The sequence below is a fragment of the Acomys russatus genome, chromosome 17 (genome assembly GCF_903995435.1).
Source record: "Acomys russatus chromosome 17, mAcoRus1.1, whole genome shotgun sequence".
NCBI classification, from domain to species: domain Eukaryota; kingdom Metazoa; phylum Chordata; class Mammalia; order Rodentia; family Muridae; genus Acomys; species Acomys russatus.
Genome location: NC_067153.1, coordinates 60694422 through 60713012, shown reverse-complemented (window position 1 = coordinate 60713012; position 18591 = coordinate 60694422). Strand labels below are relative to the sequence as shown.

The following is an 18591-nucleotide window of genomic DNA, read 5'->3' as shown; positions in this document are numbered from 1 at the left end:
GGCCTTTGTGCCAAGGTGGTTCCTACCTGTATCAACATCAGGGACTCTTCCCAGTAGCCAAGAGGAGTGCATCGATTTATCAGACAGGTGTTTCTCCTATGTCAGTCCAGTTTGGGGGGTACTCTTAATGATATGTTTCCCCAAAACACTTGAAGCTATCCCCCTCAAGATAACACTTATGTGTGTGTTGTGTGTAGGTCCCTGCATGCCACAGCAGGTGTGAGGGGGTTAGAGCACAGCTTGAGAGTTGTGTCTTTGCTGGGGCTCCTGGGGCTCTGGCTCAGGCAGTCACACTTGACAGCAAGTGCCTTTCCTAGCTGGTTACCTTACTGGCCCACAAAGAACTGTCCTTTGTACTAACAGTATAACTTAAAAGACAGGTTTCCGTGTTCTATGAAATGATAAAAAAAAATTGTATTTCAAACCGTACAGTCACTAGAAATCCAAGTATAAAGAGTGTACATACAGGCCTGGAGCTGGTGGCTAAGAGCACATGTTCCTCTTTCAGAAGACCAGGGTTTGCTTCTCATCGCCCACATGGTGACTTAAACCATCCGTCACTCCAGTTCCCTGAGATCCAAGGCCTTCCAGCTTCCTCCAGCACCAGACACACACACACACACACACACACACACACACACACACACACACACACACACGCAACACTCTCCTCTTCCCCTACACAAAATCTAAAAAACAATAATATATATATACATACATATATAGTGGAGGAGAGAGTGAGTAAATGTGTATTTTTCGACATATAAGACAACTGGGCATATAAGATGACCCCCAACTTTTCCAGTTAAAAATACAGAGTTTGGAATATACTCACCGTAAAGACTACCCCTCTTCCAACACACACCCTGTGCAGCAGACCCGGCCATGTGTCTATTTGCAGGCAGGGCACAGACACCAGGTGCTTTATTAAATGCTGCAGACAGCCAGTGCCAGCCCACACTCCCCCTTCAAGGTGTTCTCCCCACTCACCTGAAGACCCTCCAAGTTGAGTGGGCGGGTTCTGGTAGAGAGCCAATCTGCACTCACCACCACCTCCTCCTCCTCCTCCTCCTCCTCCTCCAGGTACAGGAAGATGTGTGCAGCCTGCTCCTCCCTGCTTCATACTCCCGCACAGAGCGGGGAATCGGCCTTGGCACCCCACTATATGCACCTTACATAGAAGCAAGGGGAAGCAAGCTGCAGGTCAGGACCCGGTGTATAAGGCAACCCCGGACTTTGGCATGGATTTTTTGAAGTTAAAAGTTGTCTTAATACACTGGAAAATACGGTGGTGTGTGTGTGTGTGTGTGTGTGTGTGTGTGATATTACACATACACATATATTTTATTTATTTTTTAAATGCACACGTTTTTAGTTGTCCTTTATTGCACTTCCAGCTTTCTTTGCCTGGTCTGTGTGACAACTCAATTTTCTCCAGGTTTATTTCTGTCCTTGACATCATCGGCTTCTTCCTTCTCCTTCTGGGTGTCTTTCAGAGTTTTTTTTTTCCCTCCTCAAGACAGGGCTTCTCTGTGCAACCTTGGCTGTCCTGGACTGGCTTTGTACACCAAGCTGCCCTTGAACTCACAGCAATCTGCCTGCCTCTGCCTCCCTGAGTACTGCTATTAAAGGCGTGTGCCCCCACACCCGGCTCCTATCCTTTGGAGTTCTTTTGAAAGAGGCTTGGCCTAGCTTTGGAGAAACAGGTTTAGCAGACAACTTTGTGGCTTGTCTGTGACTTACCCATAACCTTTCATTTATTTTCATTAACGTCCCCTCCAGTCCTTATTTGGGGTATGTGGGGACGGTGACAATAGGCACTGCACACAGAGAAAGTAGTAGATGTGGCTTTGGTAGAGATTCATTCTTGATGACCCCCACCCCCAGTAGCTAGAACTCCCATAGCCCAGACTACCCGTGGGTGGCCTTGAACTTCTGATCTTCTTGCCTTCGGGTCTTAAGGGTTGGGATCATAGGTGCATATCACGCGATAGCACATTTGACCAGCTAACTGTAGTGCATAGATAGACACCAATCCTACTGGACAGCAGAAATGATACAGGGATGTCTCTGATCGAGGTTCAAGTCAATATGCATGATGGAACATGGAACATCCATCCTGATCTGGAGATGGGAATAAAGACAGGCCCCAGGTCAGTAAAGGATAGAGATCTTGCAGAGAGGATTACATTTTAATTAGGGAGATGATTGTGTGCCAGTTTATAAATACGTGAACGTCACAAGGTACTGTGTGCTGCATGAGAAGTTCCCAGCTTTCAGGGGCCTTCAGAGGCATGCTGCGGCATGGAAGCGGGGTACAGTCAGCTTCTCTTTGCCCAGGCCATTCTGCTTGAGGCTCCCAGAGCTTGGACTGGAGAAATGTGACTCCATTGTCAGTTTAGGGCTGCTCTGGGTTGTAACTTCAGCATGGCAGTTGGTGAGAGAAGCAGAGCACAGGGCTGTTTCCAGGGAAACTCACGGCTGGCTTCCACGGTGCTCATTCACTCAGGACCTCTGTGGTCATGAAGGACAGGGAGAAGTGTGTGACCTAAGCTTAAGGTCTGTGTCAGAGCCAAGTAACAAACCTTCAGCAAATGCCATCTCTTTGCTTGATCCCAAGAAACTTGGAGGTTTTTATCATGGAGGTCATAGTACCAGAAATTTGCCTGCCATAGGCTGCCACGGCCATCATGGCCTGATCTTAGTAGCTGGCCAGGTGTTTCTGTCATCCCCCTTGCCCTCACCTTGTGCATGTGCAAGAGCTTTGGATGCATGTCTTTAATCTCAGCACTTGGGAGGCAGAGGCAGGCGGATTGCTGTGAGTTCAAGGCCAGCCTGGTCTATGAGTCTAGGACAACCAAGGCTATGCAGAAAAATCCTGTCTCTGAAATAAAAAACAACAAAAAAGCCTTGGACCTGACTGGGTGAGTTGAAGCAGGATGGGTGGCAGGGCTGGCTAGTGGGCACCATGGCTGAGGTTGAGCACTAAAGTTGAACCAAGCCCTGTCCCTGGGATATGAGCTTTGTGGGTCAGAGGCAGGGCTCATGAGGAGAGCCTGGGAGAGCCACACCTGGCTCATTAGTGGGTGTCTGGGGATGTCTGAAGGTGAAACGCTATTGCACTCCTTCCTTTTTTTATTTTTGGGCAACCCAGTACTTCAGTCTCCAGGGGCTGTTGATTTGACTTCTGTGCAGTCGTCTGGAATTTGCTACAGATGAGTAGGGGAAACAAAACAACAAAAATAAGCCTGAAGAGCTTTTCAAAAGTGCCTGAACTCTCCCCAGACTGCCCTTACCTTGTTATAGGATTCTTTGCCACCCGCCGTTCACATTCCTGGGTTTAGATGCACTCTGTCTTGACCTGTTCCTTGCCTTCTGGCTTTGGGGTGTGTGTGTCGTAGGTTTCCAGACTTTAGAGAATGCCAGCAGCTGGCATTCAGTGATTGCTGAATAAGCTACCTGCTGGCACATGCCTCCTGTGGCAGAGAACTGGGTGGCTCGGGTGGCTCTGAACCCCCATTTCATGATTGTCTCAGAGATGCACTTCTAAGCCAAATGTGGTGGTGCACACCTGTAATCCTAGCACTTGGGAGGGGGAGGGACAAAGATCAGAAGTTTATCCTTGGCTACAGAGCAAATTTGAGGCTAGCCTGGGCAACGTTTTAAATGGATGGAGAGGTGGCTCGTTGCATAAGAGCACTTGCTCTTCAGAAGCCCTGGGTCAGTTCTCAGCACTCACATAGCAGCTCACAACTGGCCATTTAAAAAAAGAGAGAGCTTGTTTGTTTATATATTTTACATATATGAGTGTTCTTTTTGTATGTCTGCATGCCTGAAGAGGGCATTGGATCCCATTACAGGTGGTTGTGAACTGCCATGGGTTCCTAGGAATTGAACACTGGACCTAGAGGAGCAGCCACTGTCCTTAACCACTGAGCCTTTTTTTTTTAGCCCCTATCATAACTATTCATAACTCTAGTGGAATCTATTGCCTTCTGTGGTCACAAGGATGCCCCAGGTGCAGACCTGCATGCAAGCAAATACTCATACCTAGGTAAAATAAGTGAGTATAAATGCAATAAAAAACATTTTTTTAATGATTTTTGTTGGGCTGGAGAGATGGCTCAAAGGTTAAGAGCACTGGCTGTTCTTCCAAAGGTCCTGAGTTCAATTCCCAGCAACCACATGGTGGCTCACAACCATCTATAATGTGATCTGATGCCCTTTTTTTGTTGTACAATCCTATATGCAGTCAGAACACCGTATACATAATAAATAAATAAATCTTTTTTTAAAAACTATTTTTTAAAAATGATTTTTGTTTGTTTGGGTGGGTGAGGTTGGTTTGAGAGATGGCTTGGAACTTAAGATTCTTCTGACTCCACTTTCTGATTGAGGACATCGTAGGTGAGAGGTGGCACATGTGTCTCGGCTGAACGTCTTGTGACTGGAGAGGGGTGTGTGCACAGCTTGTATGAGTTTTGTCTGTTGGGAGCGGCGGCTGGAATGAGCTGTTGAACTGCCCCAAGCAGTGCCCTAGGTTCAGGAACACAGCCCGGCAAGGGCTCTTGGCTTTACTAAAAGGGAGCTTGAAGCAACCAAAGGTTTTGAACAGAAAAACCACATGGCCTAGTTTGGCCTTTAAAATCACTCTGGCTAGAACTGGGCGGTGGTGGCGCACGCCTTTAATCCCAGCACTCCGGAGGCAGGTGCATCTCTGAGTTGGAGGCCAGCCTGGTCTACAAAGTGAGTCCAGGACAGCCAAGACTACACAGAGAAACCCTGTCTCGAAAAACAAAAACAAAAACAAACAAACAAACAAACAAAAGAAAAACAAAAACAACAATGAGAAGACTTTGGCTGTTTTATGGAGAGCAGGCTGAAGGGTGAGGGAAGGTGCAGGGATGGCCTCTTTGCGGGTGACCGTGTGGAGGCTGAAGAGAGCGAAGCCTTCCTACCCTCCCAGCTAAGGGTGCAGTTGTGCAAAGAGGGCACAAGTAACAGCCGGTCAAAGTATAAAGGATCAGCCTCTTTCAGAGTCAGGCTTACTGTTTTTGTTTCTGTTTTTCTCATTTACATTGGTATGGAAAGAAAATGGAGTTTTACAGAGTTACAAGCAGGGAAGGAACAGTGTCTTGAGCAGAGCAGAGTAAACCTTGGGAACCCTGCAGCCTGAGACTTGCTAGGAGTTAGATCCACGCCTCCTTCTACTCCCACCCATTGTGGAAGTCTCAGGGTAAGGTTGGTGGAGGGAGGGAGTGGCAGGTGGGTCTTAGCTCTCCGGGGTGTAGCAGAGAGCACTGGAACTGAAACGACTTTAGAAATCGACTAGAACCTTCTCGATTTGCAGATCTGCCTCGAGTCACTGCAGTAGATGAGTGGCAGAGCCATGTCCTGCCTGTCCCTGCGTTGCCTGTGTGTGTGTGGGCCTTGGGATTCCTAGTCCCTTGTGGTGTTCAGCCAGTGGTGAATGAACTCCAGCCATGACTTTGGCAAGTCTGTGTGTGTGAAGTCCTTACAAATGATGATAAGGAGTTTGTGTTTCCTTTGTTTAGGATCAAGCCCTCCATACCAGGGACCAGACTAAAACCAGACTACCACTGCCCCTACCTGGGCCCCACTGACCTCAGAAAGCAGCCACTGTAATCATGGGCAATATCTTTGGGAACCTTTTGAAGAGCCTAATTGGAAAGAAGGAGATGCGCATCCTGATGGTGGGCCTGGATGCCGCAGGAAAGACCACCATCCTGTACAAGCTGAAACTTGGAGAGATTGTCACCACCATTCCTACCATTGGTAAGGAAGGACAAGCTTGTTTGTGGGCTGAGGAAGGCTGGGTCCTGCTGCTAGATCTCCCACCCAGCCCGTCTCCCCTGGCAAGTCCTGGTTTGTGGGCTTCAGAGAGTCTGTTTAACTTTGGCAGGTGCTAGAGCTGCCGTTTGCCCACCTGCCCTGGCCCCCGCTGATACGGGAACTTCCGCAGCCTGGCACTGAACAATTGCCCTCAGGCATTAGAGTTGGTTTGTTCTCTGTGTTGTTTGGAAGCAGGTGGAGGGCTTTGAAGTTCCTGCCAGAGGCCTGGGATTGCTTTGGTTTAGATCTTCAGTGGCAATCTTGGTTAAGACCTGCCTGTTTGGGGGAGAACATTTGCTACAGACATGGGGGGCTGTGGGTCATCATCCTGAGCTTGCTGCACTTGGGACTCTAGCACTGCAGCTCATGTCTCAGCTGTCATTGTGCCTCTTGGCTCTGCATCCTAGTGTAGACCAGGTTAGTGACGGGCAATGGAGTCACTTCTCTGTAGACTGGAGGACCAAAGTCTGTGAACAGGGGAGAAGGTGGCTTAGACTGCCTGGGCGGCTGTGCGCCTTCTGATCAGGGTTCGCTGTTTTGGACTTCTTAGATCTCCTTCCTAAAATAATACATATGTTATAGCAATGCTAAATATAACATATACTTATTTTTATGTGTTTTTGGCCTCTGTGTGTGTGTGTGTGTGCGCGTGCGCGCGCGTGCGTACCATATGTATGCATGGCTGGTGAGCATAGAAGTCAAGAAAGGGCATCAAATCCCCTGGAACTGGAGTTGTGGATGGTTGTGAGCCACTATGTGGGTGCTAGGAATTGAATCCCAGCCTTTGCAAGGGCGGGGGCAGTGCTCTTAACCACTGAACCATTTCTCCAGCCCTTTTAGATTTTCTTTGAGGCTACCAAGGTCAAGGATTAGGGGGTCCCAGGATCCCTTAAGCTTTTGGTTGGTGTCATATCCAAAGCTGAGAAGAAATGGGAGTAAACTCAATACGTCATTATTATAGGTTTGGTGCTTGAGGCCAGTGGCCATTGACTTTTCCCCCCTAAAGGGTTTAATGTCGAGACGGTGGAGTATAAGAACATCAGCTTCACAGTCTGGGACGTAGGTGGCCAGGACAAGATTCGGCCCCTCTGGAGACACTACTTCCAGAACACCCAAGGTATGGCAGACAAACCTCCTGGGCTGGCATTGCTCTGCTGGGCTTGTGCAGAGAGCATGGCTGTCTCCTTAGACATGGGTCGTCAGCCCTTGCCCTGCTGCAGCGCCTGCAAGTGGAGAAGGGAGTGTGTGTCTGGGGTGTGGTAAGGGTAGCACAGCAGCCATCTGTCCTCTCTGTGCCCCATGCTCCCTCTGCTCTTTAGGCTTGATATTTGTGGTTGACAGCAATGATCGGGAACGCGTGAATGAGGCCCGAGAGGAGCTGATGAGGATGCTGGCTGAGGATGAGCTCCGGGATGCTGTGCTCCTTGTGTTCGCAAACAAACAGGTGAGGGTTCTCCCTTTTCCTGCGTTTGGGAGAGAGCAGCCAGGCTATGTAAGTCATGGAGCTCTATAGAGCCCTGACTAGTGCTGTCAGGTTTTGGTAGCATGGGAAATACAAACAATTGGCTTCTTCACGCCCCCTTCCTGTCCCAGCCCAGTGTGGTCAGCAGTGTTTTAGTCCTCCAGATTAATGTGTAGATATGTGTCTTCAGGGTTTTTGTTGTTGTTGTTTTTGAGACAGGGTTTTCTCTGTGTAGCCTTGGCTGTCCTGAACTCACTTCGTAGACCAGGCTGCCCCTCACAGAGATCTGCCTGCCTCTGCCTCCCGAGTGCTGGGATTAAAGGTGTGCACCACCACGCCTGGCGTCTTCAGGGTTTTTAGTCTTCCCTGTGGTGCACTGTAGTAGAACTGGCCTTGCTCCTGCGGTCAGACTTGATTCTTTGGCCATCTGAATCACACATATTGGAAACCCTGCCACTCCTCCATGAGCCTGGAGTAGCTCCTTCTCATCTTGATCCGGGTTTCCAGAGGTGAAGAAGGGGCCATACACGTGCGTTGGTGAATGGATGTTCTAGCAGCCTTTGAAAGATCCTGAGGTATCTTTGTGTGTCTCCCTTGTGCTGCAGGATTTGCCGAACGCTATGAATGCTGCTGAAATCACAGACAAGCTGGGGCTGCATTCTCTGCGTCACCGCAATTGGTACATTCAGGCCACCTGTGCGACCAGCGGGGACGGGCTGTATGAAGGCTTGGACTGGCTGGCCAATCAGCTCAAAAACAAGAAGTGAGAGCCAGGCAGCCCTGTCTGACCACCCCACCCTCTCCTGACACACACACCTGTTGTCTTCCTACCCCAGTTTCCCCCTTCTTCCTCTCGAAAGTGTGGCCAAGGTCCTGGGTCTCATGTTCTCAAGCCCAGCAAGAGCCTCCCCTCCCCTCTCTGCCCTCCCTTCCATCCCCCCTCCCCCCTCTGCCCTCCCTTCCATCCCCCCTCCCCATCCGCTGACATGATGAGCCCCAGCTGTTGTCCTGATGATGAATCTTTCCAATTTACTGGATTTAAAACAAAATGAGGCTGTTATGGTTTCATGGGGTGGCCCCTGGTTTCAGGAGGAAGAGTGGGGTGTTGTCTCTGTTTGCTGTTTGGCGCTGGTTGCTGTGCTCCTGGCCTCTGAGGCCCTTCATGTCTCCCCGGCCACTCTACTCCCTGTCTTCCTTTCCTTCTGCACCCTCTCGTCTTCTACATGGAAACTGCACAGGCCTCTCTGTGTGTGCGTGCATGTGTGCGCCTGTATATATGTGTATAGAGAGATATATATGTGGGGCTCGGGGAGGGAGTGGAGCACAGCTCAGGGCTTGCAGCCAGGAGCCTGCCTTGTGTGTGGGTGCAACAAGGGGATGTGGATGGGTCCTGTTGCTTTCCTCTACACCTGCAGAGGATGGCTCCTTCTCCACCCTTAGGAGTGCATGGAATGGCATTGCTCTCTGGGTGACTTCCTGTGGAGATGCCATTCCACTCTGCCTCACTACTGGGAAGGAGAGAGGAGCCCACTCGATTTTATCAGTCCAGAGTGTTTTATTGATCCTCCCACCCTCCTTCGATCTGCTCCCCAGGAGCTCAGAGGGAGTTGGGTTGCTGGGACCTGCATGTCCAGGGTGCAGTGTGGTCTGGGGAAGGTAAGGCGTGGAGTGGGCCTGTTGCTGCCTTCTTTATTTTCCTCAGCCTTCTGGGCTTGGGGATTGGGTGGTTCCATCTGTCCTTTGTCAGAGATTTTCTCCCTTAGTAGTCCTGCTGGCCTGACTGCCTGACAGGTAGAGTAATGAGAAGCCATGGAGTGGGGGTGACTTAGCAGACTCGGTATCAACCCCTGTTCTCCAGTACAGGGCAGCTGAGAGACAGCTGACTTTCTGTTCTCTGGCCTCCAATAGTCCTGCTGTCCTCTCCCCTTCCTGGCAGCTGTCACCAGCCCTTACACACTGTTCCTGAGTAGGCAGGTTTGAGTGGAGGAGACAGGACCCTCTGTGCTGGTGCTGGGACAGTGATCTACAGGGCCCTCCCTCCATCATTCTGTCTGGTTCAGCTGCTGCTCTGTAGAGGGCGGTTATTCCTGAGGCTCTGACCTGGGTCCTGACTTGTCGCTGCACTGAAGCTGCGGCTGTTGTGTGGGCTCCTGTGTGTGCTGGCTGCTCCCTGAGCTCCAGAACCGCCGTCCATAACCTCTCTGCTTAGGTCAGGACTCTGGGCCCTCTGCAGCATGGCTGAGGGGCCCTTCCCAGAGGGCTGTTCTGAGCTCCCCTCTGGCTAGGTTCCCTGTCACCTTTGCCTGCAGCAGGCAGATAGGTTCCTCTCCTGCCCCAGCTGACTGTGAGCGGTTCCAGGGTGTGTCATTGAGTGCAGTTAGTGCTGTTACCCCAGGTGCCGTGTGCGTGTACTGTAGACCACTGTGTGAGTGTATGTGATCGGTATATGGGGGGCCAGGGGTTCTGTTTCCCTCCTCTCACTCCAGACACTGCCCTCCACACTTTGTTTGCTGGCTTCTGGTTTTGCCTACTCAGTTGCCTCTCTGTGAGCTCTTTGCCTTCTGAGTTTGTTTACCATTGTTGCCTGTTTTTCTTTTCGTTGTTTTGTCTTCTGTTTGGCTTTCTACTCTGTGATTGGTGAGGACTTTGCCTTCTTCTCTGCCACGCTTCCTGACCTTTCCCGCTTAGATGCGAGTTCCAAGTAGGTTTGTACATTGTAGGCTTTGTCCCACTCCTCCACTCCTTACCCCAGCGTCTTACTTTTCTCCACTTCCTGGGACCAACCTGAGGCTTCGCAGGCTGAAGCAGCCTTGAATGTTGCCTTGGTGCTGCTCCAGATGTGTCCAGCAGGGGGCGGTAACATCTTGGTAACATCTCTGGCTCCTGGGAGAGGTGGGAGTGCTTTCTCATTCCCAGTCACCTAACAGGCCTTGGGTGTTGGGGTTTCATTCCATTTCTGCGACTACTCCTGCTTTTCTCAGTTGGTTTAATTTTCTATCCTCCTTGTCCAAGCTTTCTTTCTGGGGACTCCCGCTTCCCTCTGCCTCTAAGATTTGTGGTGTTACAGTGGTGTCTGCAGTTCTGAAGTGTGGTTTTTTTTTTTTTTCCCCCTTTCTCTGGAATGTAGACTGTATATGTTTAATAACTCACCTTCTTTATCCTTGCTCAAAAATGTGGGATAATGCAACGACTGTGACCCTGGTTGGAAATTAAACATGTTTTACGCAGCTTTGGAGCAGCCCTTCCTCCTTGTACAGCCACCATGCGGCAGTGGGGCCTCCGCCTCGGGGCCTCTGCGAAGGTGGGAGGCCGTGTGCTAGATGGCGCAGAGAATCCTGGAGGGACTGAGGATTGCTGGGAACACTGAGTGTGGAGTGGAGGGTGTGAGGGCTGTGTGAACACTGAGTGTGAATTGGAGGGCGTGAGGGCTCTGACTGAGCTTAAGGAGCCCAGCCTAAGTTTACCCCATTGATAGACTTTAGGGTGAGGTTCTCAGCCTGAGTCTTGACCCCTTTCAGGGTCGCATATCAGACATTCTGACCATCAGGTGATTATATTACAATTCATAACATTAACAAAGTTACAGTTCTGAAGTATTGATGAGATAGCTTTATGGTTGGGGTCACCACAGCATGAGGAACTGCATTAAAGGGTCAGAGCGTTAGGGAGGTTAGGGACTAAAGCGATTGGAGCTTGAAGCGCCCCTTTCTCCTTCTAGTCTTAGATCTCTCCAACCTTGGACATGAGGCCACCCTTGCACATAGATTGAGTGTGCTCACCCATCTGGGGCTGGGCTTGGGGCTAGGGGTGGAGCAGGTAAGTAAGCACAGAGGGAAACATCTGGGCAGTGTACTAAACTGGCCCGGTTTTAGTGTAACAGCTAGCTGCACTTGGGGTGTGTGGTTCCCCATTGTCAGACCGCTAACTCTCACCCAGAAATGCACAGACATCCTAAGGGATTCATCTTCTGTGACACTTACATCCTCCTGTTCCTTCCTACGGCTTTGATGGCCTTTTGCTGCCATTGTCTGACTCCACACACACAACAGGAGTCATGTTGCCCCGGCAGGGAAGCCTCTCCTTCCTCCTCCTCTCATTAGACTTGGTTTAAATCCCACGTTCTATTATGAAGTGTGCACTCTATACTCTGTTCCTCTCCCTTTCTTTCCTTGATGGTTTTCTTCTCGGCCCTTTCTCTAGTTCCTGTCACTCTCCTCAAGAACCACCCACCGCCTTTTGCCCATTCTCTGACTTTGAAACCACTCAACTGTCACCAACCCTGTATCTTCAAGCATCATCTTCCCTGAGAATCCGATGACACTTCCTTCCTTTCAGGCTCTCTATAGCTAACAAGTTAGGAACATCTGTCTCAAGTGCTTTGTTATTTGTTAATTAATAGATCATTTTCTGAGCTATGTTTTCTTTTTCCTTTCTTTCTTTCTTTCGAGATAGGGTCTTAGTATAGCTCACGCTGACCTCGAACTTTGTTTTTTTTGGGGGGGGGGGGTTTAGATAGAGTTTCATTGTGTAACCCTGGCTGTCCTGAAACTCAGAGAGATCCACCTGCCTCTGCCTCCTGAGTGCTGGGATTAAAGGCATGCACTGACCTCAAACTTGTAAACATCCTCCTACCTTTGTTCCTCGGTGTTATATTACAGCATGTGCCCGCTGTAACCTGGCCTCAGCTGTAATTCTTCATAAAACTAATAACAGAGCCTGGGCGTGGTGGTGCACACCTGTAATACCAGCCTCAGGAAGCAGAGGCAGGAGGATCTCTGAGAGTTTGAGGCCAGCCTGGTCTGTCTGCCATAGCCCCACCCTCCACCTCGGTCAGAAAAAGTAAATAATAAGTAATTTAGCCGAATGACAGGCTAGTGGAAGAGTCTTGATACTAGAACAACTTGGAGAAGCAAGTGACTGGCTCTTTCCTGTCCCAAGGGAGGTAGGGAATCCCTCTGTGGCTGTGACTCTTGACCGAACCTGTCAGCTTTGAGGAGATACAGGGTAAGGGGAATAAGCCTGAAGGTGAGCATGTGCCTTCCCATGGCTTATTTGTCATAATTTGATAAAGGACCCAGAGCCAAGTGTACACTTCCAGAGTATATGAAGTGAGGCAGCTTCCAGAATGTACCTGGATGAAACCAATGGACCGAGATCAGCCCAGGGGGATAGATGGGGTGTGTTTCTTATCTTTGAGGTACAGTGTTGAGCTCCTGGGGAGTCCAGCATTTAATCTGCCAGTTGAAGCACACACACTCAGGACCGAAAGTGAGGGGAAACCCCCCCCCCCTTGGTTTTTCAAGACAGGGTTTTTCTGTGTAGCCCTGGCTGTCCTGGACTTGCTTTGTAGACCAGGCTGACCTCGAACTCAGTGCTCCTCCTGCATAAGGGGAAACTTTCTCTGTTTAGGCATTTGTTTAAGATGGGTTACCCACTGTATGCAGGGGGAGCTGGGCATCCATTTCAGGGTGCTCTGGAATCTGGGAATCTTGGGAATGACAGAGGAGGATGCCCCTCCCTTCCTGCTAGTCAGTACAGGCAGTGAGATCCCTGGGTTGGCTATAACAGTAAGCACCATCTTTGGTTCACTCTGACCCAGTAGCTGGAGAGGTGGCATATTGTGCTGGTCACTGGGGAATGACAATCCAAATGCTTTCCTTCCTCTGTAGAGTTTCCTAATTGGGTTTCCTGACCCTTGTTGCTAGAATGGGTGAGAATGACTCTGAGTTCTTGAGAAAGGTGCAAAGGGTTAGGGCCAAGAAAATGGAAACATTGAGTGTAGTAAAGGGAGCACAGTTGGGAATTAGTGAGGGTCTGGGAGTGAGGAAGTTGGGTCAGGACTGTTAATTTTCAAAGCTAAAAGGTAAGTGTGTCTGCTTTCTACGCTACTAAGCTGGGTGTGAATACAGACAGGACGCCGCCACAAGTAAAGCTGCTATGCTCACAGCTGAGCAGTTCTCAACAAAAGCGTCCTGACAGTGAGTTGCCAGATGGGTAGAAGGTTTACACTAAGCCTTTCACCTGTCCATGTTGTTGCCCTGCCACTGCACCCTGTCCTCCCCCCCACCCTGTACATCAAGAGATGGGGTAGGGCACGTGGTAGGAGGCTCTGGGTCTGATCCCTGGTACAGCACACACAAACCAAACATCTGGTGAGAGCCATCTAGGACAGGGTTGATTTACTGGATAGAAGGCTTGGCTCATGGCTCTGAACCACGGGAATTTACTCTGGTTTTCAGATACAGCTAAACAGCGCATACTGCTATAGGGACAATAGCATGGAAATATCTGCTCTGTCTCTGCCGTGTGGGTGGAGTGATTAGAACACCCGCGGGGTTTGGGAGCTGCCTGCTTCATTCTTTAAGTCATACCTAAGTGGGGCCTGAGGAGGATGGGCTTCATAGTTCAAATATCTGGGCTCCATTCACAATACCAGGAAAACAAACAAACAGAAAGACAAAGTAAGGCCTTGATTCGGTCCTCAGCAGTTGCAGATGCAGTTCCCTGTGTACGCCGGGCTGCTGTGTGGGCAACTGATTCCTGATGCTTCAAGGACCAGGGCTTCTGTGGATGTGGTCCTCCACTTGTGCCCCTCGGCTGGCCTGGGCCAGCTTTCCTGCCCTTCTCAAATCACAATTCAAGTTCCTCCTTAGTCCAAAGGAAGTGATTCTTCCTTGGCCCTAACGGGAGCGGTCTACAAGTTGCCTTGGGTGGGTTTGTTTTTTTGTTTTTTCCCCGAGGCAGGGTCTCATTTGTGGCCCTGCTGGCCTGGAACTTGGTACACAGTATGTCCGCCTCTGCCACTCTTCTGCGGCTCCTCACCCTACCCACTTCATCCTCCATTCACGTTCCTTATAGAACCTCAGAGCCTAGACAGCTGTCTAATTACATGGTACATTCACTCCAGTTAGCCACTGTGCTGAGTACTGTGGTGGGCACCTGTGCTCAGACATTTTCAGTGTTCTCATGGCCTTAGAGATTCAAGGTTCTCTGCAGCCAGCTCTTACCTTCCCCTCCATGGGCCTCTCTTTGCTTTAGCCATGCTGGGCCATGCTACTCATATAATATTTTTATAGCCAAGCAAGCAGCCCTTATTGTCAGGGCCCCCCCACAATACATACGTATGCACACATCCTGCCTGTTGTACATAGCCAAGCAAGCAGCCCTTATTGTCAGGGCCCCCCCACACACAATACATACGTATGCACACAGCCTGCCTGTCGTACATAGCCAAGCAAGCAGCCCTTATTGTCAGGGCCCCCCCACACACACACACACAATACATACGTATGCACACAGCCTGCCTGTCGGACCTATTCCCTTTACTCTTCTGTCCCCTCGCCAACCCTGCCCATCCTCAGCCACTTGAGGTGCATCCTTGGGTTCCTTTTTTCTTATTTTGAGAAATGGGGTCTCAGCCAGGTGGGGTGGCATATGACTTTTTAATTTCAGCAGTCAGGAGACAGAAGCAGGCACATCTCTGAGTTCAGGACTAGCCTGGCTTACATAGAGAGATTCGGTCTCAAAACAAAAGACATCAGAGCTGAAGCTGCTTCTCGGCAGGGTACAGGTAAACAGTGAAGCCCTCAAAGCAATTACAGTCACCAGGCTCAAAGTGGGGTGGGCAGAGGGAGAGAGAGAGCGCTCATGTCTCCAGGCTGGCCTACAGACTCACTGTAGCTGACGATGGCTTGGACTTGGATCACCGGCCTCCACCTCCAGGGTGTGTACCGAGCACAGTGAGGGCAGTGCTGCGGTTGAGCCAGGGTTTCATGCTTGGTAAGCAGCCTTGGCTCGTGTGACTATGTTCACCTACATGTACCTGGGGCTTAAAGTGCAGTGAGCTCACATCACATGTATAGTTTACTCTTAAATTGAAGCTTATATATTTGTCTTAGAGATTTTCATACAACTATAGTTAGATATTTAAATGGTTTCTCATTTAATAGTTCAACAATTAATTCAAAATAAAACATTTGATTGGATGTGGATTGAATGCTTATAGTCCCAGCGTTTGGGAGTAGAGGGAGGAGGAACAAAGGCTGAGCTAGTGAGATGCTCTGCAGGAAAGGCATCTGCCACCTGTCCAGACTAACCGTGTTCTTCTCACGACACAGCCCTCACACACATACTGGGCCACCTGTCCAGACTAGCCGAGTTCTTCTCACGACACAGCCCTCACACATACTGGGTCACCTGCCTGCCTATATAGACAATAAATAAAAGGTTTGTTTTGGCTTTTCAAGACAGAGTTTCTCTGTGTCATCCTGGCTGTCCAGGAAGGCATTACATAGGACAGACTGGCCTTGAACTCAGGGATGTTCACCTGCCTGTCAAGTTTGTTTTTTAAAGTTTAAGGCACCTTCGCTCAGAGGCCCAGCTCAGGCTACAAAAGACCCTGTTTGAAAAGTCAAAACACTTGTCCAGAATTATGCAGTTCATACCTCGGGAGTTCTAGGCATGTCATACTTTGTCCTTGTCATCAGTGAGCTACTTGGCTCTTTGAAGGACATGAAAGAGAGAAATGGGGACCACAATAAACAAGGCGAGAGAGTGGTGTAGGCTTCAGTTCAGACAGGGGAAAGTCACTGTTAGCTGAGAGAGTCAGGACCTGAAAGGGAGGTAATTAATCATCCTGGAGGGAACTCAAAGAGCAAGGGAAGGGCACAGCTGAGAACACAGTGAGTCCGGCAACAGGGACGTCTGGTTCAGTTAATGCACACTTGGTATGTATGTGTCAGGCCTGAACACCAAAGATAGAAAAGTGGCAGACACAAAGCTCAATCTCAAAAGGTTTTCAGAGCTCAGAGTGGTGGAACACACCTATTATCCCAGGATTTAAAAGGCTGAGGCCGGAGTTCAAGTTTAAAACTATCCTGGACTTTTTTTTTTTTTTTTTTTTTTTTTAAGAAAGGCTTTCAGCCGGGCATGGTGGTGCATGCCTTTAATCCCAGAACTTGGGAGGCAGAGGCAGGCGGGGTCTCTGTGAGTTCGAGGCCAGCCTGGTCTACAAAGTGAGTCTAGGACAGCCAAGGCTACACAGAGAAACCCTGTCTCAAAAAACAAAAGAAAAAGAAAGGCTTTCAGTTTAATTAATGACCAATTCAGGAAAGGAAACTAAGTCTTGGTGACAAGCTTCTAATTGTCAAGGAGTCAGTTTAATTCCCAGGGCTGAGGAACTATGCAGGCTTTCAGTGACAGGGCAGGTGACGTGAGTGCTCACAGCAGTGTACAGAATGTTCTAGAGAAGCTTGGGGTCAGAATGGAGATGGACCTTGTATCTGCTTTAAAAGGTGTTTGGTGGCAGGTGGTCCAGGGCTAGCGTGATGGGTTTCCACCTACCAAGGATTTACACTTCAACCTTCAAGCTTTACCGTTGAGGACCAGCCTTCCATCATGATGCAGTGTGATTGCTGGAGCACAGCTCATCTGGTGACTTCCAAGTCACAGGTAGGAGAGAGGGAGGCCAGTAGAAGACGGAGGAGAGTGGGGTGCTAACATGCTTCCTAACTAGGCTGAAGGCTTTTGGTTTTGTGGTTTTGTGTTTTGTTTTGTTTTGGTTTTTTTTTTTTTTTTTTTTTTTTTGTCTAAAACAGTGCTTCTTGTTTTCTTGCCTTTTTTTTTTTTTTTTTTTTTTTTTTTTTTTTTTGAGACAGGGTTTCTCTGTGTAGCCTTGGCTGTCCTCGACTCACTTTTTAGCTTTGTAGACCAGGCTGGCCTTGAACTCAGTGAGATCCACTTGCTTCTGCCTCCCCAGTGCTGGGATTAAAGGCGTGTGCCACCATGCCCAGTTTTAAAAACAATGCTTTCTGCCGGCCTGTGGTGGTGCACCCTTTTAATCCCAGCACTCGGGAGGCAGAGGCAGGTGGATCCCTGTGAGTTTGAGGCCAGGAACAGTCAAGGCTACACAGAGAAACCCTGTCTCGAAAAACAAAAGACAAAACAAAACAAAAAACCCCAGTGCTTTCAACTCTTACCTTTATATCTTAACCCAAAGTGTCTATTTAGTATTTGCTCAAGTATATCTTCTTATAAGGAGATAGACAGATTTTTTTTTTCCTTGGTGCTGGGGACTATAGACAAGTGCCTGGCCGTGGTGGCACACATCTTTAATCCCAACACTCAAGAGGCAGATGCAGACAGATCTTCAAGTTTGAGGCCTGCCTGCCTGATCTATCCAGGACAGCCCAGGCTACACAGAGAAACCTTGTCTCGAAAAACCAAAAATAATAATAATAATAATAATAAAATAAAACAAAACAAGGCCGGGAGTGGTGGCACACGCCTTTAATCCCAGCACTTGGGAGGCAGAGGCAGGTGGATCGCTGTGAGTTACAGGCCAGCCTGGTCTACAAAGTGAGTCCAGGACAGCCAGGGCTACACAGAGAAACCCTGTCTCAGAAAACAAAACAAAACAAAAATAACCACACACAAGCATGCACGTGCACACAGCCTCTAGACAAGCAGTCTACCACCGAGCTCACCCCTAGCTGCACGCACAGATGTTAGGCATCTATTGGACAGGTTTTAAAAGATGTGCACACCTGTGTAACCTCATATCCTCAAGATTTACAGAATTCCATCAACCCAGAAATTCCTGCTGGCTGTGGTTTCTGTTAGTTTTGAGAGAGGGCTCTATTTCGGGACGCTGGGATTATAGGTGTGCATCAGCATACCTGACTGTGTCCGAGAGGGCTCTAGTTTCTTGGTTTTGTTGCTTGTTTAAAGACAGAGTTTGGGGCCAGGCTTGGTGCCTCATTCCTTTAATCCCAGCACTAGGGAGGCAGAGGCAGGTGGTGGATCTCTGTGAGTTTAGCCAAGGCTACATAGAGAAACCCTGTCTCAAAAAACCAAACCAAACCACAACAACAAAAACCCCAGAGTTTGACAATGTAGTCCTGAATGGCTTGAAACTCAGAGGAATTTGTCTGCCTCTGCCTCCTGAGTGTTGAAATTAAAGGTATGTGCCAATGACACCTAGCTGGCAGTTACTTATTTTTTAAGATTTATTTTTATTATGTGTATCTGTATGCCATATGTGTGGGGGTACCTGTGGGGGCCAGACAAAGGTGTGGAGCTGCTGTTAATAAACATTTTTGAGCCATCTGATATGTGTGCAGGGAATTGAACTCTGGTCCTTGGGAAGAGAAGCAACTGCTTTTAAGCACCTATCCATCCATCTAGTCCCTAACAATGAGTACTTAAAAAATAATTCCTAGGTTAGGATTGTCAGCTGAGGTGCTTGCCTGCTATGAGCAGAGCCCCTCCAGTACAGC

General features: G+C 49.1%; 1 protein-coding gene across 1 annotated transcript; it reads left to right on the top strand.

Annotated features, from left to right (window-relative positions):
• Positions 1 to 5532: 5532 nt before the first annotated feature.
• Arf3 (ADP ribosylation factor 3) lies at positions 5533 to 8228 on the top strand. Its single transcript, XM_051160308.1, has 4 exons — positions 5533 to 5796; positions 6860 to 6970; positions 7173 to 7297; positions 7921 to 8228. The coding sequence occupies exons 1-4, from the start codon at positions 5649 to 5651 to the stop codon at positions 8080 to 8082; spliced, it is 546 nt and encodes a 181-aa protein (XP_051016265.1). The 5' UTR covers positions 5533 to 5648; the 3' UTR covers positions 8083 to 8228.
• The last annotated feature ends 10363 nt before the right edge of the window (positions 8229 to 18591 follow it).

Coding starts and splice junctions, on each gene's coding strand:
- Arf3 (XM_051160308.1), top strand. CDS start 5,649: ATGGGCAATATCTTTGGGAACCTTTTGAAGAGCCTAATTGGAAAGAAG. Junction 5,797..6,859: donor CACCACCATTCCTACCATTG/GTAAGGAAGGAC, acceptor TCCCCCCTAAAG/GGTTTAATGTCGAGACGGTG. Junction 7,298..7,920: donor TTGTGTTCGCAAACAAACAG/GTGAGGGTTCTC, acceptor CTTGTGCTGCAG/GATTTGCCGAACGCTATGAA.